This window comes from Solea solea, chromosome 6 (genome assembly GCF_958295425.1).
Source record: "Solea solea chromosome 6, fSolSol10.1, whole genome shotgun sequence".
NCBI lineage: Eukaryota > Metazoa > Chordata > Actinopteri > Pleuronectiformes > Soleidae > Solea > Solea solea.
In genome coordinates, this window is record NC_081139.1 from 9,568,257 (window position 1) to 9,592,056 (window position 23,800).

General features: G+C 40.5%; 4 protein-coding genes across 8 annotated transcripts in view; 3 read left to right on the forward strand and 1 right to left on the reverse strand.

Annotated features, from left to right (window-relative positions):
- Positions 1–619: 619 nt before the first annotated feature.
- rnf207a (ring finger protein 207a) lies at positions 620–17,825 on the reverse strand. 2 transcript variants are annotated; one of them, XM_058632339.1, is made up of 18 exons: positions 17,716–17,825; positions 17,147–17,337; positions 11,436–11,568; positions 11,059–11,203; positions 10,776–10,857; positions 10,617–10,692; positions 10,248–10,373; positions 9,483–9,529; positions 8,332–8,404; positions 7,698–7,766; positions 7,474–7,542; positions 6,424–6,530; positions 4,070–4,247; positions 3,520–3,705; positions 3,228–3,279; positions 3,016–3,133; positions 2,053–2,145; positions 620–1,373 (listed from the first exon to the last, which is right to left on the reverse strand). In XM_058632339.1, exons 2-18 carry the CDS (start codon positions 17,335–17,337, stop codon positions 1,223–1,225), a joined length of 1,896 nt encoding a protein of 631 aa, XP_058488322.1. In that variant the 5' UTR covers positions 17,716–17,825; the 3' UTR covers positions 620–1,222. The 2 variants fall into 2 exon arrangements, with proteins under 2 accessions (XP_058488322.1, XP_058488321.1); XM_058632338.1 differs by lacking the exon at positions 17,716–17,825 and adding an exon at positions 17,555–17,689.
- On the forward strand, positions 12,272–14,131 carry zpr1 (ZPR1 zinc finger). Its single transcript, XM_058632340.1, has one exon. The coding sequence runs from the start codon at positions 12,443–12,445 to the stop codon at positions 13,799–13,801; it is 1,359 nt and encodes a 452-aa protein (XP_058488323.1). The 5' UTR covers positions 12,272–12,442; the 3' UTR covers positions 13,802–14,131.
- A 556-nt stretch (positions 17,826–18,381) lies between the features above and the next one.
- rpl22 (ribosomal protein L22) lies at positions 18,382–20,938 on the forward strand. Its single transcript, XM_058631794.1, has 4 exons — positions 18,382–18,485; positions 18,822–18,932; positions 19,318–19,442; positions 20,754–20,938. The coding sequence occupies exons 1-4, from the start codon at positions 18,474–18,476 to the stop codon at positions 20,893–20,895; spliced, it is 390 nt and encodes a 129-aa protein (XP_058487777.1). The 5' UTR covers positions 18,382–18,473; the 3' UTR covers positions 20,896–20,938.
- Positions 20,939–22,235: 1,297 nt separating this feature from the next.
- The window catches only part of chd5 (chromodomain helicase DNA binding protein 5), a 33,746-nt gene continuing 32,181 nt past the window's right edge, over positions 22,236–23,800 (forward strand). For 2 of the 4 annotated variants that reach the window (XM_058631354.1, XM_058631355.1), the window contains exon 1: positions 22,236–22,765. In XM_058631354.1, the coding sequence (XP_058487337.1) occupies positions 22,699–22,765 (67 nt within the window). In that variant the 5' untranslated portion in view covers positions 22,236–22,698. The remainder of the gene's footprint in view (positions 22,766–23,800) is intronic. The other 2 variants (XM_058631356.1, XM_058631357.1) reach the window with 1 other exon arrangement.

The window sequence follows — 23,800 nt, forward strand, 5'->3', positions numbered from 1 at the left end:
GATGTTTTTACAAAACGCTCCCTCGCAAATGTCACCTGGACTGAGGGCAAATATCTTCATGTTCCTCATCTTACCAGTTTTAACGTGGGATTTGGGCTGTATGAATACAATTGATTTGATTTCGTTTTAACATACTTGTACTAGGTTTGGTGTTAAAAGGTCTTGTACGGACATGTGGACCAGGCACCATTATCCCTCTATCTATCTAAGATATCAAAGTGTCCTTTATCTGATGAGCTAAGTAACATCGAAGGTCCACAAAGCCACGTTCCTTTTCTTGCAAGAATATTTAATGAAAGGCTTAACTAATCATTTAAACTAACCCAATACTGGCTCCTACATACAGGGAAGACTGGAGGAGGAATTTTACCCACTTTTCCCACAGGTCAAATGCCCTAAAGCATGTTGCAGACACCAGCATGTGATGAAGAAGGGCAAACTAGGAGGAATATATTTCCTGCAGCAGTGCACAGCACCCATGGTCAAATCAAATATTGACAATGAGTGTGGAGTCTATGGCGAAGGGCAGCCCTATAGCATTCACACACGTCTGAAAATCCATTCCCCCCCCCCATATTTTGCATGTAGATGTGGAAAATGCAAGAAGAAAACCACACTGTAGAAATGACCCTAAAAGGTTGTTTTTTTTTAATTTTGGGTGAGACTAATCCATGAGATGATACACATCAATATGTGACCTTTGCTGACACCGTCAATGACAAACACATCTGCGCCGTCACACTGGTTCCACGATCTTCTCCCACGGTCTAGGTCATTTATCATCGGCCTCCAAAAAATGTTTTATGCAACGCAAAGATACTGCTAAAAAAAACAAAAAAAAACAACCCCCACACACACTGTAGATAAAAAGACGATCTTCCGCACCCTCGGCATACTCATCATTTTAACAGTCATAGCACAGACATGCAGTCCAGACAAGGTACATCTTTATGACGCTGTCATCTCCGTCCACCTGGAACAAGGAGGCTTTTCCTGTGAGGCTCTGAGAGCTGTGACCCTTTGACCTGCATGTATGTACGTCTCTTCATGAGCTCAATGTGGAGCTGTTGACAGCTCCCTGCTCATGAGAAAATGTCATTTACAGCGTGTGGACAGGTGAATGAGTCACATACCATCCTGGGCTTGTTATAACTGAATTGGAGGCACATTGCTCCACAGGGTAAAGGAAAGGAAGAAGGAAAGACATCAAATGAAACCGTGATTATGAAGGCATCTCACTGTGGCCGGACGCCTCCGTTGATCCCCTCTGTCGGCTCGGATGATCCGTTTTGACGCAGCTCTCCCCAGATTCGAGGATCAGTGGGCGGTTGTTCTTGTCTCTGTCTTGCTCTGCGACACGGGTCTGGTTGTCACTGTTGATACAGAAGAAACGAGGCACATACAGTGTCGTGCACAGGCATCAGTTTCTGCTACAGTGTAGAAATAAGATCTGGGGTATTCATTTCATTCAAGTGTTAATTATCAAGTATACATTTCCAGATTACTTAAACGAGCAGTTTAATTTTAAGTTAAAATCATTTCTTCATAAATGTATTATCTTATCTGTACTATCAAGTTTGCCAGTTACACAGACAAATATAAAATGTTATCTTCTCTCTTTTCTGCTCACTCCTCTGTGGATTAGTTGTCAGCACAGCGCCACACTTCAGTGGCGTACAGTACAGTTTTATAATAGTATTATTATAGCTTCAGGTTTTTGTTTTTTTGAGCTATGATAATCCATTCCCTCTTCTTTACTTGAAACTTGAATAACTTGTGGTTAAATTCCCTCCCAACAAATGTCATGATAAGGGGTGTTAAGAATTTATTTCACATAACTTAATGGGGGAATAATGTTTTGCAGTGCATCACAAGACTTTTAGCTGAAGTACATGACATCAAAACCCTCCTCTCTTTACAGCAGATAAAATAAACGGGTGCATTTTTCAATGTTGCCATAAAATCTTTGTGTAGGTTTTTTTAAAACAACAGAGAACAGTTGATAACATGAGGCTTTACATACAGACAAACTGCAGTGGCAGGTATTTGTACCTGTTGTGACTCTCCTTTGTTAATGAGCTGTCTTCATAGATTTTTAACATTGTTGCTGTGCGGTCGTCATGGGGCTCTTTAGGCTCCTGAAACCTGGAAAAGATGTTTTATGTAAATATGATCATTTTCTCAAGTTGTCGGTGCTTTAAAAAGACAAGGCTTGTCTTATTTTGTATATATGTCTAAATAACAACACCAACATCTGTCTCTTAGGTCTTTGGTTCCTACTGGGAATGCACAACTTTAAAAAAGACAGGTCATAGTGAAAGAAATGTATATACAGTATATACAGAGGCTATAAGAATGGGCAATATAGAGTGTCTTATATCCTTTTTATCAGCACAACCTAGACAATCTGATGATTTTTTTCATTTTCACCAACTATAAAAAACACAAAGTACTCAAAATGTTATAGTCGAATATTATTTGCAGAATTTGGAAATACGGCACATGTCTATTGGTTTATTGGTCTATTCTGTGACTTCTGCACAATTATTGCTACTCTATAACACTACTAAATGTACGATATAATATTGATCATAACTTTGACTCAACAACACATAAGAAGACAAAAAACACATTTTGTAAAGCCTGAATATGTGACCTATAAACACATATTTTTGAGTGCATAAGCATGCCCCAAAACTCACTAAATTGGAAATTGGAGGGGCAAACGAAATGAAAAAAAACAAAAACATTTGGTGATTTTTTGAACGGAAATTTGAACACGCATTAATCATGTCTGGACACTCAAAAAAATCAATGCTGACCGTGTCCTAAAACTGTCAGGAAGGCCGCCATTTTGGCCATTGGACACATTTTCCCATTGTGGTGCTGTGTCGATTTGAATTTCCTCACAAAATATACATCTTATTTGTTAACACTGTACATGTACATTCGTTAAAAAGAGTGCAACTGACATAAGATACAACACATTTGACACACACACACACATGCATGTACCTGGGCTCGAGTCTCTCTTTGACCTTGGCGATGGACATGATGTAGGGGCTGATCTGCCTGGTGATGGTGGTTAGGTAGAAGTTCTCCTGTTTCAGCTGCATCAGGTCCAGCAGCTGAGCTACACTCAGACCACAGAGAAGATTTCGTTACAAAAATGAGCAAGAAATGAGTTTTGTTTTCGGCCGTTGTTGTCGTCAGTGTTAAAGACAAACCTTCATAGATCTCCTGCTCATTAGTAACCCTCTGGAACGTCTCGTCCCACACCTGTGTGCAAAATCAAGTAAATGAGGTGAAAATCATGAAAGTTTTCACATGAAGTGTAATCAGACGACTCACGGGACGCTTTGACATTTGACTGCTTTTTCATTTTTCCCCCTAGCCTCCCTCTGCATTCTTAGCAGCCTATAGCAATGCATGACAACTAGCTTGTTAGTGTGAGGCTGAGCTTACTGACAGAGGACAAATGGAGAAGCTTGTATGTACAAAAGGTAAAACCTGACACACCTCTTCAAACAGGACTCTCATAGTTTCCACAGTGGAATACTGGGAAGTTATCTGGCTGTCAATGCACAGCGACCTGTCCAGGATCTCGCCCATTTTATCCGTGTTGATGATGGAGTGGTGCTTGGTCAGATCTCGGTGCAGCTCCTGGACCTGGTCCTTCAAATTCTGAATATCTGTCTGGAGAGTCTATAAACACACATGCACACACACACACACACACACACACACACACACACACACACACAGTGTTTTTTAAAAGTGTTTTAGAGGTTTGATGGTTGTACCGATGTCAGGTGAAATCCACCCCACTGTGGACAGGCCCGAGGTCTGTTGTGAATCCAAACAAATACAAATTGCTGCAACAGTTATAGCCCAAATATTGATCCAATATTGGTCCATGGACAATATCAAGAGACAATCTCTTCTATCTTTTCTTATACTGACACTAAATGACTATTAAAAAGAACAAATAATGACTTGATCTGTAACTGGTTCTATAGGGACATGGTCACTCTCTGACACAACGGTGTAGCTGACACACAGTGCTCACCCTGTAGCTGTTCTCATAGTTACGACAGTGCTCAGTGAACGGCGTTTCCCTGCCCTCAGCCAGGAGAACCTTGGTGCAGATGTTGCGGTGTGACGTCATCCTTCGGCCTAATACAGATTCCAGGGGCATTTCACTGAGAGACGGGGAACGGCAGGACATGGACAGAGGCGACTGGAGCCTGAGGAGAGGGAAATACTCATTTTATTTTCATGTTATTAACGGTGTCTCTACTGTTTGATGATTTAAAAAAGAAAATTGCATTACACTATCTGCAGCTGAGCTTTGGCTGTTTAACGACAGGAGGGTTCACATTTCATATTAAATAAACTGAACCCGATTATTACATTAGATTATTGTATTATTATAATGGTCAATAATACTGGGGCTGACATCGCCTTCTACATTCAGCTGAGCTCAGTGCTGTAGGATATGAGCAATTAAACATGTATATTGCTGGTTTCTGTTATAGAACACCATTAAAGTACCGTTTAAAAGATATACAAGCACTTTGTGTACTTCCCAACTTTCAATCAGAAATACTTTATACTTCAGCTTAGTATAAACCCATCAAAACAATTCTAAAGCAAAACTAATGTTGATTAACACAATAACGTCTGGGTTCTTTTGCTTGACCCTGAGCTGTTAAGATGCAATTTAAATGCTTAATTTCCAGTGTCCATCTCACCATAATGTGCATTTGTTTACATTTCTCAAAATCATTCTGCTAATTTAATTTCCTACATATTTATATTTAAACCCACCATGGTGCATGGTGGTAGAGCTTGCTCCTTGCATACCGAGTCCTTCGCAGTGGCCACATGTTTGACTACTACTTGACGGTTTTGTTGAATGTCTCGCCCTCACTCTCCCTTCTCTCATTACAATCTCTAATGATACATTTACTCTTCAATCAAAGCAAATCAATCTTTTCTTAAAGAGAGTAAATAAGAATTTCTAAGTCACAAGCCACATACTTAGGATGACACCCAACTGTAGAGAGACTGCAGTGATTTAAAAATGATACAATATGCATGCACTTACCTCTGCTAGTCTTTTTTATCTAAAGGACCTGCTGAAAACATGTATCCCCTCTGTCTGCTGCTACACACACCCTCACATACTGTACACACACACACACACACACACACACACACACACACACGTCTTCCTCTGACATCCCCAGCCTCTGTCCTCCCACCGATGACGCCAATTGAAGTCTTGGCCTATGCTACAGCAGTGACATCAGCAGCCTGGAACAAAGCGGAGCAACAGCTCCACATGAATCCCAGAGAGTTCTGTGAAATTATGATAAAAATAGTGCCAGCTGGCCATGCCGACCACCAATCCATGTCCACTAACACTTAACAAGTGCACCGACACTAAACAAGTCAGAAAAGAGAGTCGTCAGCGTGCTGGCAATCATGGGTGAGGATATGGAAAATACGCTGGTCCATGGAGGACATATACTGCACAGCACTGTGCAAAAGTGGTAGTTTTAGCAATGTTATAATGACCAGACAGTATCATTTATTGGAACACATCCAGAAAATACACATAAAATGGGACCTAAACTTACACTTGAACTATTATGACAGGTTTATTCAAGACATGCTTGAGCATTTCATACACTGACAGTTTGGTCGTATAAAAGACTAACTTTCAGTCTCATTTCTCCAATCAAATTGCCCATGATCACAGAATTTGACAGACATAAAAACAACAAAGCTGGTGGTGCCCTGAGACTATTGTATGCCGAGAGAGCAGAAAGCAAACCCTTTGTTGTGATAGGTATGAAATAATCTATTCAGTTAAAAGACTAATTGGCAGATGTTCTGGTTTCCCAGGTGACAAGAAGAATCCCACCGAAAGTCGATGTAAGACAGGAAAACAGTTGTGTCCGGTAACTGTGACCACGTACACCTGCACTTCTCCATCCACCTCCACAGTGTTATCTCTTGTGTTTCTGTCCTAAGCACAGCAGGGCAGCAGCTCTCCATTACAGGATTACCTTCTGCCCTGCACCGGTACAACAAGGTGACTTACATAAACATTTCAGTGAACTGAGCTTGTACCACACACACACACACACACACACACACACAATAACTGCCATAGCAGGACTCAGTGTGGCGCCTCCGTTCCTCTCGCTGCAGTCATCGCTGCCTATCATCTGTAGTTCCAAACCATTTGGGGATTTCGACTTTGGATGCTTTGCAAGTGTGAAATGTTCCGCAAAGGCTTCTTCCTTCTTTGAATGTAGCCATGGTGATATTTTAGGTGGTAAACACAGAGTGTAGAGGAAGGGATCAATTAGTCACTATCCCTGATATGTGGCAGCAGGTGAACTACATTACCTTGTTGCAGCACTTGTAGATCCAGCGACAGAGGGAGGGCAGCGCTGTCCCAGCAGCAGTAAAGGCTCCAGACAGCGGGCAAACTCACTTCTGTAGTCTGTGTTGATCTGAAGGCAGACACACACACACACACACACACACACACACACACAGACCAGGTCATTTAGTCTTGTATGGTGGGGCACATGGCGGTGTAGTGGCTAGCACTGTTGCCTTACAGCAGAAAGACCAGGGTTTGTGACCTGTTTTGACCGAGGGCTGTTGCATCGAGTTTCCATGTGTGGGTAAAAAAATCTAATAAAATGGCAGTTTGGCTGTGCTGTGGGTATTTGTCGAATATGTGCCATCTCTGATTGTCTTGTTTCTAAAGTATTTATTTTTATTGTTAAACAAGAACAATATGTATTAAAAGTGTTTAAAAATGTTCACTAATGTTAAGGTATATTCACTGACTTCTTGCCACATTTGTGTCCTGACAGACAGCAAAATAAATGGTAAATGGTCTGTATTTATGGAGCATCAGCATGAAGACTAGCGGAGCTGGGAATCAAACCCACAACCTTCCAGTTGAAAGACGACTCACTCTATGACTGTGCTACTGAGATATCAAATGCAATGGACTTTGTGCTTGAAGTTTAAATCATTATTACAAATGTTAAGGATTATATAAATGTACAAGTTGGCAAAATGTGTAACCAAGTCCAGTTTTGACTTATTTTAATATGGACTTCATGTTTAAATAAATATATAGATGTTGTGAACATCACTAACATCGTCTGGTATCTTTATTTATTTACTGATGATTTTTATCATTTATACTATAGTAACACAGACATATGCGACTCATATTGATTTTTCCCCACTTCACACTCTGTGTCTATGTATAATATTCTGTCCCCTGGCTTATTCTGGCACACTACATCACAGTGGTGTAAACTAATGTGTGTTGTTTCTTATAAACAGACAAATAAATCAAAGAACATGGTCTGTAGAGCCACAGACAACGATCTACTGTGAATGACACTGTTGGTGTCACACTTTTCCACTCACTTTGCTGCTCTGCACCGGTTTGAGGCGATGTGGAAGCTTGACGATCCTCTTCAGCCGCTCCATTAGTTGCTGTGTAAGCAAAAACACCCGCAGTTCTGTTCTCTCTGTTTCACAGGACTGGAATCTTATTCGAACCACTGATAATCAATTGTCATCCTTCTGATATCCAAATATTTGTGACATGACACATTCTCAGTTTATGTTCATTTCCCCTGGTTACTCACGTAGCCCATGTCCAAAAACTCAAACTTGTTCGCTGAGCTGAGGAAGGCTGAGCAGGTGACCAGGTGAACCTGAAAACATCAGAGGTTAAAGGTTAACAACCAGGACGATGACATTAAATGGTTTGAAAACTTATTCCACTGCTGACTGCACAGAAGTAAACAAGTAATAATAAAAAAAGGTTTTCTGTAACTTTATAGAAAAAAATATTCAAACTATTGATTTTATGTGGTTACTTGTAATATTTAAGATTAAGATTTGACTTTAAAAAATATGTATAATGAGCTCATAAAATACAAATGCACCTCAGCCTGGATGAGATTTAGAAGTATTTGTATGTAAAATGTGTGTATAAAATTTTATATAAAAAATAGAAAATATTATTATTACAGCTGCTGTAAATCTAAATCCTTTAGTAGAAATCTGTTAAAGGAGTTCAATATTCTGACAGTTATCTGTGTTCTACTCAGTGACACGAATCTCATAAATTCAGGAAAAAAAAAAAATATAGTATCAACAATTAGTATATTTTGTTTATCATATTGTATCTTTACAAAATAGGGAATTGAAAGGGAGAAATTTGAAACACATCAGAGGCAGTTGATTTGCCTGATCATTATAATGCACTTTCTTTACCTGTAAAGTCGGTAACAGGGCAGTGAGATGTGAGAGTTGCTCCTTCAGAGCTCTCTCCTTCTCCTCATGTTGACTGCAAACAAACAAACAAACAAACAAACAAACAAACAGAAGAAAACAGATGAACATGTAACACTGCACCTTGACATCCAATATACGCAGAGGGGGGTCAGATCAGGAGGCGCGACCACAGACTACATAGCCCATATTTCCAGAAGCTAATCTATCTGTCTTCTCCTGTAACACACACACACACACACAGACACAGGGCCGTGCATAAACAGAGCCGGACATAAATAGCCTTTAAATCCTTCCGGGAACCCATCCACTGGATGACTTCCAGGCAGTGGAGAGAGAGTGAAAGATGGAATGGCAAAAAAAAAAAAAAAAACCCTCATTAAAGATCCCCACAGAGGGAAACCCAATACACACTCTCACATGCACACATGGAGCACATGATGGAAAAGAAAAGTGCCCCGTAAACAGTTATTGTCCATTCCTTGCATGTGAGATTCTTGTTGTCAGGAAGAGGGAGTTTTATAAGACTCTTCTACTACTTGTCCTCATTTGGAACTTTTTGTTGTTGTTGATTTGGTTTGTTTATCCTGTTAGATACACTCCTACCTAGTCGCACAAGGCTTGTTACAACACGAGTGGATCCTGCAAGAGATAAAAAAACCCTGCTTGTTTATCTGTGGACCCTTCAGTTTGTTTTCAAATGTGTTTGAGAAACAGCACAGATCTCCGTTTCTTTCTCCTGAGAAAGTCTGTCATTTATATACTGTATATAGTTGTATACCAACATTTTTCGGCTGACTTCACTTTTATCGATTGGACACGTGCACACACACACACACACAGAGAATTGCTTGAAAAGTGTAATCCCACTGAAGTGTTTTTAATTCAGCCTTGTGCTTTGTTGTAATGAAAATGTGTTTTCGGGAAAGGAGGGAGATTATTTCAGAGGACGCAGGGTGCTGCTATTCATCACCCCGAGTACAATGCAGCATGATAAATAAAAGAGTGGGGGGGGGGGGGGATGTGTGAAGTGACCCAGTGACAGCAGAATAATAGCATTCAATTTAGCAAACATTGAGACATGAGCTTCCTGGCAATAAAAGAACTGCCACTCTTTATACATTTCATTTTACCTCTGAGCTGCTCTCAGCAGAATCTTCTTCCTCTCTGCTAGTTTTTCCTGTTAGATGAGAAACGGAGAAAACAGACTCTTTTATTCCTCACGCTGCTGTGAAAATGGCCTTGAGCTCTTACTGCCTACTGGATTTTCAAGACTGTGTGGAAAAAGAAATTAGGTGTAAATGACAGAACGTGTTCTCCTTTACTGTTCACAATGCAAAGAATATAATAGTCCTCCTTCACCAGAAGGTAAACAGAGACATCCAGTGGCTCAGCAGTGGTAGTGGAGTCACAGGGAGCACAATATTTTCAGGCTGAGTCACAAAGACAAAACAAACCAAAACTAAGAATATTACAAGGAAACAGTATGTATAATATATATAGATCTACAGCTCCAAAAAAGTACAGTATAAAAGTACTGTTATAGTAGTGAATTTCCACATTAGCAATGGAACAAACAAACTAAAGGGAAACTGTAATCTTGGTGTAAGGTTAGGGTAAAAAATTATTATAATATCTTAAATGATAATGGTCCTTCTTGCATTGATTATGGAAAACATGAGAAGGAACATATAGAAATACAGAAAGGCCCTTTGTTCAGACGTCTTCTTGCTGTCTTATTGTTAATTGTCTTCTCTTCATTACGACATAATGTAAATGTTTGTCAAATAGAAACATTTTTTGAGATGTTTATACCTATGGACGGGTAGGATGGTTATGGTTTCGGAGCCATTTAAACAACAACACATGTATGTATCAAATCAGAATCATGACACAACCTGCAAGCTGTTGAAGAGACTGCAGATTGCGTTCTCCTCCTCTTCCACGTTCAGACACACTTCTCCAATCATTGATCTGAGCAGAAGGATCGCCTCTCGGGCTGAAGTCTGCAGCTCCTTCACCACCTGCAGAGGGACGCTTATGTCAGAGGTCACTGTACGCTCATCAGTACACTGCTTTACATGACAGCCTCTTCTAGAACTTAGAAAGATCAAGACACAGATCGCGGATAAGTTGACCCGAGTTAATTAGGTAAAGGTAAAGTTTAGTGAAAACTAATAACTATTCAAAATAACATCTGATGAGCCAAATAAAGTTTAAAGTGCCATGGATATGAATATGTAAACAAACAGACGGGACTCTCTCACCAGCACAGCCTGGTCCAGCATCTCACATCCTTGCACATAAGCCGTTTCAATATCCATGCAGTGTGTCCGACTCTCCCTGCGGTAAACACACATTTAATTTAATGTGGAGGAGAGGAGAGGAGAGGAGAGGAGAGGAGAGGAGGGAGGAGATACACTTACACTTGCATGTCTCTGAAGCACTTGATACAGAGCATAGACTTATTCTCTGTTGAGAAGAGGATGTAGGGCTCCTCGTGAAGAGCTGTAGAGACACAGTTAATGCATGTTGGATGATAAAAGTATGCCTATCCACCATCTGTGATTTTGTGTGAGACATGTAGCCCGAGAGATTCATGCACACAACAAGTGGGACTACACCAGGTTGTGAGCAACATTCTTCCTCGGTGGTGTAATAAAGGCTTGTTGGCCTGTGATTCTTGCAGGAGTTACAATTGGCACTCACGGCACTTCCTGTGTTTGGCTTTAGTGCGTTGGGCCAAGGAAACAATGTCATGGTGGGAAAACATCCTGGCCTTGTGAGTCAGCTCCCTGCAGGCGCCACACAGTGGCTGGCTGCAAGTATTGCAGAAGTACATCATCCCTGTGTCCTGTGCAGGAAGATCGAAGACATGTCTCATTTCTCTACAAATTAAAATGTGTCACCATTTACTCTTATGCTTTCTCCACTGTGTGTATTTTACTTGTTTTATCCAGTTTCAAACATTTAAAGCCTTTTGTAACATGTTTGTTTCTTGGTCAAGCTTTCACAGATTTCACAAATTATATTTCTGTGTCATGCCTATGTGTGCTTGTTTTTTATTATCTCATACTATTTCTCACATTTTTGTTACATTCCTGTTCACAATTGGCACACGGGACTGTTTCCTCAGTGTCTGCATTATTGTCAACAAGGAACTTCAGCAGTCGGTCCTCTGGTGGCAGAGCATTGATCCCCTTCACCGTGGATGGATATCTGTGGGAAAGGACACAGATCTCAGACATCTTTTTGCAACAATTACAGATAATCATGATCTTTGACTCAAAATAGTTACACACTGAAGTGAAAAGAAAGAGTTTGTGCCCATGATACACACAATTGAAGCCAATTGGCGCATGTGCACATTAGAAATATACAATAATATGCAATCAAAACCTTTAAAGACCGCCACAAAATGATAATCCTAATCCAGCAACAGAGACATATGCTTCCAAAGAAAATGTATTGCATAAATAATGACAGATGTTTATTCTCACACAGTAAAATAACAAAAACACATGCATGATATGTTTATTGTTGCATGTCAAATCAAATCAAATATTTGTCATCGCAACATTTCTTGTGACAAACTGCAACTCCAGAACATAACACAGGGAGACAGAGACAGATGGCCAAATAAAGGACATACATTCACTGAATAAAAATCACAGAATAAAAGATGAAAATAAATAAATAAATTAGTATTAGTAAAGTAGTATTGCACATAAATGTAGGTGTTTACGTTGGTTGTTATATAAGCATTAATGCCTTCATCTTCACATTGACACTGAAATAATTGAATCTCCCCAAAAAGCGTTGTTATATATTTTTAACATTGATGTGTGTGCAGAAGGAACTGCGCAGTCCTCCAACAAGACTGGGGGGGGCAGCAGCGTCATCCTTGACCCGCCCAGTCTCAGTCGTCGACGAAGAAGAAACGCGGAAGTGTTTAGACGACGAAACCAAACGCGTGCAGTTGTGTGTGTGTGTTATCTAGAACCTTCCAGCGTTACACGCCTTTGAACTTGACGCAACAGCGAGGGAGAACGAGTATTCCGTCGAAGTGGAAAGACGAGCCGACGTGTAAACAATGTCTGCTATTTCGGAGGAAAATGTTCGAGGTGGCAGCGTGTTCAAGGATATCGACGCCGACGACGAGGACGGGCAGCCCACTGAGATCGAGAGTCTGTGTATGAACTGCTACAAGAACGGTACAACCCGTCTCCTCCTGACCAGAATACCCTTCTTTAAAGAGGTAATCGTCAGCTCGTTCAGCTGTGGTCACTGCAGCTGGTCTAACACTGAGATCCAGTCGGCAGGAAGGATTCAGGACCAGGGCATTTGTTACACGCTCAAAGTTAAATCTAAACAGGATTTGAACCGGGAGGTTGTGAAAGCAGACAGTGCGACTACCAGGATCCCTGAGCTGGATTTTGAGATCCCTCCCTTCACCCAGAAAGGCTCACTGTCGACTATCGAGGGCCTTTTAGACCGAGCAGTTGCAGGGCTGGAGCAAGAACAGCCTGTCAGACGAGCAGCTCAACCTGAGGTGGCCGAGAAGATAGATGAATTCATTAAAAAGCTGATGAAGTTAAAAGATGTGGAGAGTGAATTCACTCTGGTGATTGAGGATCCATCTGGCAACAGTTTTGTGGAAAATCCATTAGCTCCTCAGAAAGATGAGGCGCTCACTGTGTCTCAGTTCAAGCGGAGCATCCAGCAGGAAAAACAGCTGGGACTCAGAGATGACGACGACGATGATGAAAAGGATGAAGAACCAGCAGGCACTAACTTGGAGGCCATGAGAAATGAGGTTTTGGTTTTCAAAACTAACTGCCCAGAATGCAATGCGCCAACCTCAACCAATATGAAGCTTGTCCAGATCCCTCACTTCAAGGAGGTGGTCATCATGGCCACCAACTGTGACAGCTGTGGCCACCGAACCAATGAGGTGAAATCAGGCGGTGCCACAGAGGAGCTAGGCACCAAGATCACTCTACACATCACTGACCCTTCAGACATGACCCGTGACCTGCTGAAGTCAGAGACCTGCTCCGTTCTCATCCCGGAGCTGGAGTTTGAGCTGGGAATGGCAGCTCTTGGTGGGAAGTTCACCACCCTGGAGGGGCTGTTGCAAGATATCAAAGACCTGATTGTCTCCAAAAACCCCTTCATCTGCGGCGACAGCCACAACAAAGAGCAGGTGAATAAGCTGCAAGAGTTTGGAACGAAGTTAGACAATATTATGGCAGGACAAATGGCTGTCCATTTCATCCTGGACGACCCAGTGGGGAACAGCTACCTACAGAATGTGTACGCCCCAGACCCCGATCCTGAGATGACTGTGGAGAAGTACACCCGCACATTTGAGCAGAATGAAGACCTCGGTCTGAATGACATGAAGACCGAGGGATATCAAGAGGAAAACTTAACTACCAGCACCAGCTAAAAGGACTGAATGAGTTGATTGATCCATATTTTTTGTCGTTTTCATCTTAAGTTAATCATGGCTAAATACTTGTTTCCATCAGTGTTTTAATTGGAGGAATTCTTTAGTTTCCTGTAAAGTAAAAATAAAACACACAATTTAATTTGTATAATATCACAGGTATAATGTAAAGCTGGTGTGTATTGCGTTTTTGTAAAATTCCACAAGATGGCGCTCTTAACTATTGATTAAAATATTTTTTTTCTGTCAGTGGACCACACACTCTGACCAAGTAATCTGTTCATACACCTGCAAGCATGAGATTCTCTAAATAAAATATCTAAATTGTTATTTAAGCTGTGCTCTTTCATTTGGCAGATGGGGGTTCCAGTTGTATTTACATTGAAATACATATTTTCTGCTCTAATCTTCATAATTAATCAGCCAAAACTTCAGCCGTACTATGAATTAAATCCCTATACAGTGGGAGGGCTCGTGTAGATATACAGGGTAATTACATGTCAGTGTAAAGTTTGGACTGCAGTTTCTGATTTTTGACAATATTGAAAGTAAAATATAATAAAATGTGCTCTAACATTTTATTTCAGATCAGTTTAACTTAATATAGCAATTTTAAACAATTGACAAAAAATGATGAACGATGAAAAAAAGATAAGTCAGAATAAAAGTGTACTAATAATAAAAGTTCAAGAAAATGAAATTTTCAGCAGTAGCATGTATGAGATAAATTATTAAAATAATACATATTCACATACATATTTTAAAATTACTAAATTACCTAAAATGATAAACATTTTCAGCTAAGCTCAAGTTCCAGAGAGTGGAAACATAATCATGGATGCTTCTTCAGACTCCATATTTTATCTATTCACATTTTATGTCCAAAATCCAAAGATGTTTATTTAACAAGTACAATGGAGAACATATATTTACATTTGGTACATAAGAAACTAAGAAAAATAATATCAAGATATGTTCTGACTTATTTTCTCTCAATCACATTTTCCACAGCATTTGTGTTGTGATTTAAATATCGTGGTGCCTTATTTGTTTTCGTCTTTGTGATTCAGTTGTATTGTTGTAATTCCCTCCCCCTCCCCTGCTGTGTTTGTTTTATCTGGTTTTCATAGCAACAGGGATCTATTGTGTTCTACTAATAGCAGAGTAGTGCATTCCTAGATTACATGGTTCTTGAACGAGCAGCTGTTGGCGGGCTGTTGCTGCTGATGGAAATAGGAGCAGCCAGGCAGTAGGCCCTAGCCAAGACAACTCAACTCGGGTCAGCCATTGTCTCTGCCCACTGGGTTATTTTCACACAAAAATCACTGATAAGTAATTTTATCTATTCTATTTTATTCTGCTGTACCTCACCAGAGGTGAACATGAAGTAGTTGTGAGGTAGATGGAACAGGGAAGTCACCTCATCATTTTGTTTAAGTAATAATAATAATAATAATAATAATTTTAAAAAACAGCTTGTATTTTATTTTGAAAATGTGATAGATTTAAACAAATTCTCAGAAAAAAACAAGTGTTGTAGAAAAAAAGTCAAGACATCCCAATCTGCTTATCAGGGAAGCTGTGAACAACTGAGAAGGGTGTTTTCATTATCTGATCTAGGGATATAGCAACTTTTGGCACCACATGGTGAAGTAGTAGCTAGCACTGTTGCCTATCAGCAAAAAGATCTGGTTCATGACCTGGTCTGAACCAGGGTGTAGCTAGGATTGCCACAGCCAAAACTTCAACCGTACTATGAACTAAATCCCTCTACAGTGGGAGTGCTCGTGTAGATATACAGGGTAATTTAATGCAAACCCTCTTGTGGAGATTCAAGCTATAGAAAATGAGTTATTGAGTATATTTTTTTTCCTAATTAATCAAGTTCTGTGATTTCAACTTCTCAAATATGAATATTTCTGATTTCCTTACTTCTCTTTCAAAGTAATCTGAATAAGTTTGGTTTGGTTTTAAATGTTTCACAATTTTCTCATATTCTATCCACCAAACAGCTGGTTGATAAATCCAGAAAATAATTTGGAAAAAACATTGTCTGACAGTACAAAATACCTTTATGTTTATCACCTCACATCTGAGGGACATTCCGATACAACCCTGTGTGTTTGCTGGCAGACGGTGAATACTACAAACCTGAATGTGGCTGTATAATCACGAGTCATTCCTTAATAAGGGATGAAATGGATTGGTATCATGTGACCGCTTGTGATCGCCCTAAGCTGCTGGCACTGGCGGCAAATGCCAGTAAGCTTTGTTTGTTGTGTGACTGGTCTTTACAGAAATTGCTGGCTATGCTGGTGGGTTAAATCAGAGATTGGGATGACCGTGCAGCTGTTTGAGCTTTATCAGTCCTGCTCTACCTACACCGGGCCAGCGATGGGTCAGTGCACTGACATGAACCCCTCTGAAACCAATGGGATTCTCCTTAAATCTACTGCATGAATGAGACCAATCCACTAATCAACTTGAGCAACTCCGTCCAAAACTGAGGCATGTGGGAAATGTTTGATGTCTCATATGGCAAATTATAGCCTCTATGGGGTTTGCTTGACCACAGCACAAGCTATGTCTCCTTCCCACCACAGACAGTCCTTGACTTTTGGCCTCCATTTCTTTCAGGACCACAGCTGACATCAAGGCTTACATAACTTATTCAGACACCAAAACATTGTGTTCAGTATTAATTTGGTATTTTATTTCTTAAAATAATAGTAAAATTGTGGTTGTAATAATATACAGAAACCATGACTTGGTATGTACCTTATTGTTAAGGTCACAGAAAACATTGAACCCATCTTTAAAAAAAAAAAATGATTAAATCATAGAGTGGATCTAACTGACACTGTTCAGAAATTAAAGACCTTTCTATTAATAAACTGCTGCCGTAGCCATTCTGCTTTAATGTTTGATGTGTTGTGTATTCAGAGATGGTCTTCTGCATACCTTGTTTGTAACAAGTGGTTATTTGAGTCACTGCTGGGAGTTACTTTTTGCCTTTCTATCATCTTGAATCAGTCTGACCATCCTCCTCTGACCCCTGCTTAAACTGCTGCTCACTGGATATTTTCTCTTTTTCCAGACCATTCTCTTTAACCTCATGGTTGTGCATGAAAAGCAACCACATTCAAAATCACTTAAATCACCTTTTTTCACCATTCAGATGCTTGGTTTGAACTTCAGCTGGACCAAAATGCATTGAGTTGCTGCCATTAATTCCAATGAGATACTGTATTTGCATGAAAATACAGTTGTACCAAACAAAGTGGCTGGCAAGAGTGTGTGTGCAACTTAATGGGTCCTTATGAAACCAACAGTGCTATCTCTTACCCACAGAGGGGGCAGCTGAGACGGCTGTCACTAGTTCGGCCTCGCAGGCATCGAGCACAGAAGATGTGGTAACAGTCCAACAGACATGGTGACTGGTACTGCTCGTGACACAGGTGACAAACTAGAGGGTGGACGTTTGTGCAATCCACGTTACACTGATAATCCAAAGTGTTGAAGATTCCTCCCGCCATCTGTAATGGAAGAGCAATGAAAGAGTCTGAGTGTGTCACATCAAGAGGCCACATAACCACATCACCTACCAAAAAAGCCTGAGCATGTGTTACAGTATTGAATTACAGTCTACATTTTCCACTTATTATAAGAGCGGCCGAGTCAACTGTGATTTAAAACACTGATGAAGACAGTCAGATTATAATCAAAGCAAACAGGAGGATCTCATATATTTACCTTGTCAGATGTGTGATACGAGCATGGAGCTTCAGTAAATAAAAACAATCCACAGGTGGCAAGACATTAACATCAAAGACATCATCAACAAAAGCAAAACTGTATATACCTCTCACACACGCTACTGTAAATGAACAAAGCAACGAGAGCCACTGTCTTACCTTTCACTGGTGCTATCAGCTACCCCCAGCAGGAATGACAGCAATGCAGAAACTCTTCAATAGTGGGCTGAAGGGGTCCCTCTGCCAGGCAGCTGACAGCACCCACCTAATGCCAGCCCCCACGTGTCACTAGAGTGCAAAGGGGAAATTTAATATTGGTGTCTCATAGTTTTTATTACCGTAGATAAACTTGTCCTATTTCTAATGCCACACTGTTTATTATGCCTTGAGTATTGAAGCAGGGGGAATGAAAGGAAGGGGACATTATTGGACGTCCTACAATACAAACAGAAATACTTTTTTGTTTATCATGAAAATAAATTATGACATATACAGTATAATATGATAATTATCTTCATTTTACTCGTTAAGCTTATACAGTGGGTCTCAAATAAGTAAAAAAAAAGAGGTCATATTTTTTGTAACAAGTTTGAAGAAAACATTTAATAAGAGCAACTAACCTTGCTTAATTTATCCGTTTACCCCTGGTTGATAAATTGCAGGCTGGGCAGAAGTTGGCCTGTAGATAATGTAAATATTGAAATTGTAAGTGATGTATTTATGACGCTGTGAGATATTTTCTGTGTTTAAAAAATATATTACAAGTGGCTGAATGACACTTGTCCACAGATACACAACTACACAGGGACTTCTTAATCAATCCCAGACGACTCGATGAGGATGCGCTCGATTGTGCAGCGGGGTATTATATTTCCTGCGCAGCCTTTCCCCGTTCCTTTTTGCTGAATGTGTCAGCCATGGCCCCGATTGTGAGTACAGAAATGGTCAAATAAACCGCACATTAACGCTTTAATTCCGCTTCAGTTTGACTCTGACAGAAGTGTACATGTGTTATGATTATAAATGTATGTGACAGTGACAGTTTAAGTTCCTTATTCTGATGTGTTTACGGCGTCGGTGAACACCACGTTGGGCTAACGTTTAGTGCTAACGTTAGCTCGCAGCAGTTAATGCGAGCCATCTGGCGCAATGTGTAAAACTATCTTAAATGCATCAGAACTCTACTTATTGACATGGTTTGAATTTTAGCTGCTTAACAATACGTGTGTGTGGGTGTAAATAACGTTTGTGTAAATGTTTTCCAGAAAAAGCAGGTGGTCAGGAAACAAGGTGGTAAGAGGAAGAAGCAGATCCTGAAGTTTACCCTGGACTGCACTCATCCAGTTGAAGATGGCATCATGGATGCTGCCAACTTTGTGAGTAGATCAATTCAGACAGGTTGTGACGGTCGAGAGTTTGAGCTCACTTTTCATCTCACTTAAATGTTAGGCCCACAGAAACAAGAGAGTGGTTTATAATGCACGATTTGAACCCTTAGTAGAAGAACATAAACGCTGTACTTAAGTGTACATTTATTTATGTAAAGTCCTATTGTCATTCCTATATACAACAACATGATATGTTGCAGCCCTAATGCCATGTAATACCAGTGCTGTTTACAGTGGATACTAACAAGATGTCACCCCACCTGTCGGTTACTTTTTAGAAACCGTTCTGCTTTTTAAACCCAATTATGTTCATGGTTACGAATGTCAAAAATGTCATTGTGTGTGACGTGTGTTGTGTCCTTTGCACTTACAGGAGCAGTTCCTGCAGGAGCGCATCAAGGTGAACGGCAAAGCCGGGAACCTTGGTGGTGGTGTGGTGTCCATTGAGAGGAGCAAGAGCAAAATTGCTGTGAACTCAGAGGTTCCCTTCTCAAAGAGGTATAAAATATACTTGTATACAGTTACCCTGTATATTAGTCATGCACTTCTTGCATGTCTCTCAGAGATGCTAAGCAGTATGTTTTTACATAAGAATTAATGCAAAAGGTTAATGTGTAATTCTATGAAAAGAGAAGACGTTCATTATTCAAAATGAGAAGACGCCAAACAAATTCAGGTTTATTTGCTGTAATAAAACGTATTGAGTACTCCTTAGCCTTGCTAAATACAGATGTGGCTGTTAAAGGTTTGATTTAATGGAGAAGTTTTGTTCAGCCATTTTCTCACAGTCTCATTTTCCCTTACTATGTGGTGACTGTTTAGGTGGACACCAAGCAGAGTGGGTAGTCACTACTTTTTAAGTGTTTGTTCCTGTTTGACAGACACACACATTGACATTAGACACATATGTACAGTTAGACTTGTTATAAATATAATTTTGTTCTTGCAAACAGAAATGTCATTGTGGATTTTTGTTCAGGGTTAGCCTGAGACAGTCACAAATGGTCACAGGATGACAAATGTTTATGCACAGTGACATTTGGTTGTAGCTGGCTGGTTCAAGCATTTCCTGAATGATGTGTTGTTTTTTTTATTGTAGATGAGCAGGAGATGAGTTTGTCTTTTGTGTCACTGTTTATTATCTGGATCAGAATATGTACTGGTCAGTCTGTGGCTCACACAGGACAGATTCCACACAGCACCGAACAGCCACATATGCTAACTAGCATGAAGGCTAGTTAGCTCGCTAGCTTACTGACGATGTGCATCTTGTCCATATATATGGACATTTTTAGCACTCCAACATGCAGCAACCCACTTGTAACACCTGTGGTTACTTGTGGCATTTATCTTCTACCTTCTAAGAGAGGGCAACCTAGAGCCATACTTTCCCCAAATACAGCAATTCCCATAAATGGCATCAGTACTATGTTATGGTAAGTGGAATAACACACAATACAAACTTGTTACTTATGTTCATGTCAGGTCTGAACAGCCACACTTTGTGCTGTCCACATGTAATTAGATCACCCAGGACAGATGTTAATATCAGGATTTAATGGGGTCTTAGATGGAGCACTTCATCTTAAGAAAAATAACAGATGTTGGTAATGTAGTCTGAACAGGGTCTGTCATCATATTATTAGAATATGGTAACATACAGTGTGGTATTTCTGGCTCTATACAAGATGGTTTTACTGTATTATTGAATGGTCATATCTCAATTTTGTACACACTATTCATTGTATACATTAACTACCTTTTAGGCACAAATGTTGTGCTAACTCTGTCTTCTCCCCTCTGTTTCAGGTACTTGAAGTATCTGACTAAGAAGTATCTGAAAAAGAACAACCTCAGGGACTGGTTGAGGGTTGTGGCCAACACCAAGGAGAGCTATGAGCTGCGCTACTTCCAGATCAACCAGGATGAAGAGGAGGAGGAGGAAGATTAAACCTGACACCACTTTTAATAAAATATCCAAAGCGAGTGTAAAACTGTGTCTCTCCCTCATTTTTTCTTTTAGTATTAGTATTTCATTTGCCTCAAAAAGAGTCTCTCATTTGAGAGAGCCTTGCATTAAAGCAGTGGCTCTCAATTATTTTATGTCATGCCCCCCCCGAGGACAGACATTTTTTCACACCCCCCGAATTGAAGTACTATTGAGAACCTGATAATATTTATTTATTTATTTATTTATCTGTATAAACCACTGTATGAGTTGTCCCGCCCTGCCTCTCGTGGTACACTATTTTAGAATTACTGCTAAAAGAGAGCCTCTCAGCCTTCATTTACCTCTCTGTATTAAAAATGACTTCATTGTGCAACAAAAAGACCCACTGTGTAAAAATTAGTGACATCTACTGGTGAGACTAAATTCTCAAAAATGGTGGACTCCACTCCCCCCTTTCTTTCCCAAGTATGTTGGGAAGCTTGGTTTCCCTTCACATACCAGCAAAGATAGTGTTCCTCTGACCAGTAAGCTTCCACTTCTCAATGCACAGTGCATGCTCTGGCTGGTTTGGGTATAAGATGATGGCCTCCCTGAAGCAGGGCTCTTAAATAAAACACAAAAGACTAATTCTATGGCGATCACTGCTGAACAGTTTTTATATTATATGGGTAATTTATTCATGTTCTCTCTGTAAACCTTATAAAACCGCACCATAATGTTCCTCTCTGGACTTTTAACATTGTATTATAGCTGTTTAACAGTTTGTTTATATACATGATACCTAATATCAAATTGACTACTCTAATCATATGGACCTGTGGTTTGAGATTAAGTAAATTACTAAGGGGAATATAAAAAACAAATGGGCTTAATTAAAATCAATTATATGGATGCAGTTTTAGCAGATGAAGGTTGAAACCTGAGTGGAGTGTGTGCAGTGGATGTTCACTTTCTGTCTTAGGTTTGTGTGTTTAGTGATAAACAGAGTGGAGATGAAACTGTGGGGCATCACTGCGCTGCAGACAGCTGTGTTGGTAACCTTGACAACAGTGAGACCGCTGGCAGTCAGTGCTCCTCTCAGCATGAGGTCATTAGTGCGCGCGTGTTTGTCTGGAAAAGGCGGAAGTTTGCAAAATTAATAAAGAAAAATTCCATTGTAGTAACTGATGTCTGAGACTGCAGGCATCGACTTAATGTGATAATTAATTGAATATATATAAAAAGAACATGTTTCACTTAATGATGAAAAAAAGGCACTTCTCCCGCCTGCAGACAGAGTAAAGGCGGTGAATGAGGAGTGGAAGCAGCAGAAGTTTGTCTTCTTTCTCTGGAAGCAAACGGCCAGCGACAGCATCAGCAGCGGCGAGAGATACCCGCTTATTATCGGCTGCACACTTCCATACCACACGCTGCGATTATTACTATTATTTTTGAACACTACTAGTTGAAGTTGTAACCAGGGGAGCATGACTAACTAGTTGTGGGTGAAATTATGGGATGCATCGTCATGGCAACAGACCAGACGTCACAATCTGGGCATGTGTGTTCCATTTTTGTCTTTCTTATTTTTCAGACTGGAGGACCTGGATAGAGATCAGTGGAATAAAAATATATTCAAATTATTGTTATTATTATTATTTTGCTAATCCTGGAGAGGAGGACATTTTTTAAATTTCTTTTTTGTAAATTGAGCGACGAATAGATTTGTTTTTGGTTGAAGAAAGAGGCTGAGCTGCGGCGTGTGGAGGGTTAACTTTCAGTATCCTCAGTCTAAAAGGGGGTTTGGGGGGCTATGAGCTAAAGATGCCGGGGTCGCTGAGTAATGAAGACGAGGGACAGGACGACATGGATTTTGAAGACGACATGCCAGGTGAGGGAAAGAGGGGGGGGAGGCGGGGTGTCCTTCACATTATTTCTGCGCCGCTACGCCTTGAATGCGGGGAAAAGGGCTTGTCCTGCGTTCCTGAGAGCAGAGAGGAGGTGGAGGAGCAGGAGGAGAAAGAAGAGGAGGAGGGGTGGGGTGCAGTAAGCAGAGTCATGCTATTATTTTCCGCACGACCCAGTGTCCTAAAGGTGGGAACAGGTTATTTGATTATCGTGACTGTCCTCACGTGCCTGCTTTGGGTGCAGGATGAAGAAGAGGAAAGCCACTGCATGGCTTGTGTGGGCTGTTTGTACGTCTTTTACTGGCTTGCATGTGCGTGTACAAGTGAATGCTTTTATCTCAAGTCCAAAAACACAACTCTGGGGTCAGACAAATGTTTTAAACCATGACACTTCTGAGCTGTAGCTGTGAGCTGCTGCTGCTGCTGCTGCTGATGATGATGATGGTCCTTCTCTATAATACTGCTCACAAGCTTTAATGTGATGTCATGACCATTTTGTGTAGAAATTGTGTTTTCGCTTGTGATCACCATGAGGAAGCTCCAACTTTATCCCCCCAGCTGCAGCAGCAGCAGCAACAGCAGCAGCAGCACTTCATGGCCGCAGAGGTGTGAAAGCCACGTGCTGGCCACTGTAAACAGTACTTATACCAATACTTGGCACTTCTGTCTTGGTGGTTGCGATTATTGTTGTCGGTGGGTCACTGACATCCATTTAGACTCTAACCCACAGTCTTGAGAGGAAGCTCACTGAGTTCACATGGTGGTTTCATATCAAACCAAATCTTCTGGCTGGAAGAATGAACCAACTGTCATTCTCCTTGAAACTCATTATTAAGTACAAGAAGGTGTTAACCAGATAATGTCCCCTTTGTTTGCTTTGGGAAAATAAGTAAGGCTGTCGGTTCTGTGCCTGAACCCTTGAAACAGATAAACCAACCAGGTGTGTTTGGAGAATCATTATGTTCCATTGTTTATTATTTATACGTGTAAATGTATCGACAAGGATGGATGATGGCTTT

What these genes read in the sequence shown, in the direction of transcription:
- zpr1 (XM_058632340.1), top strand. Translation starts at nt 12,443, where the DNA reads ATGTCTGCTATTTCGGAGGAAAATGTTCGAGGTGGCAGCGTGTTCAAG.
- rnf207a (XM_058632339.1), bottom strand. Translation starts at nt 17,337, where the DNA reads ATGGCGGGAGGAATCTTCAACACTTTGGATTATCAGTGTAACGTGGAT. An exon ending in TCTACAAGTGCTGCAACAAG is followed by an intron (nt 4,248 to 6,423) that starts GTAATGTAGTTC and finishes CCCTCTCCTCAG; the next exon opens with GCTCCAGTCGCCTCTGTCCA. An exon ending in AAAGAGAGACTCGAGCCCAG is followed by an intron (nt 2,146 to 3,015) that starts GTACATGCATGT and finishes CATCTTTTCCAG; the next exon opens with GTTTCAGGAGCCTAAAGAGC.
- rpl22 (XM_058631794.1), top strand. An exon ending in TCATGGATGCTGCCAACTTT is followed by an intron (nt 18,933 to 19,317) that starts GTGAGTAGATCA and finishes TTGCACTTACAG; the next exon opens with GAGCAGTTCCTGCAGGAGCG. An exon ending in GAGGTTCCCTTCTCAAAGAG is followed by an intron (nt 19,443 to 20,753) that starts GTATAAAATATA and finishes CCTCTGTTTCAG; the next exon opens with GTACTTGAAGTATCTGACTA.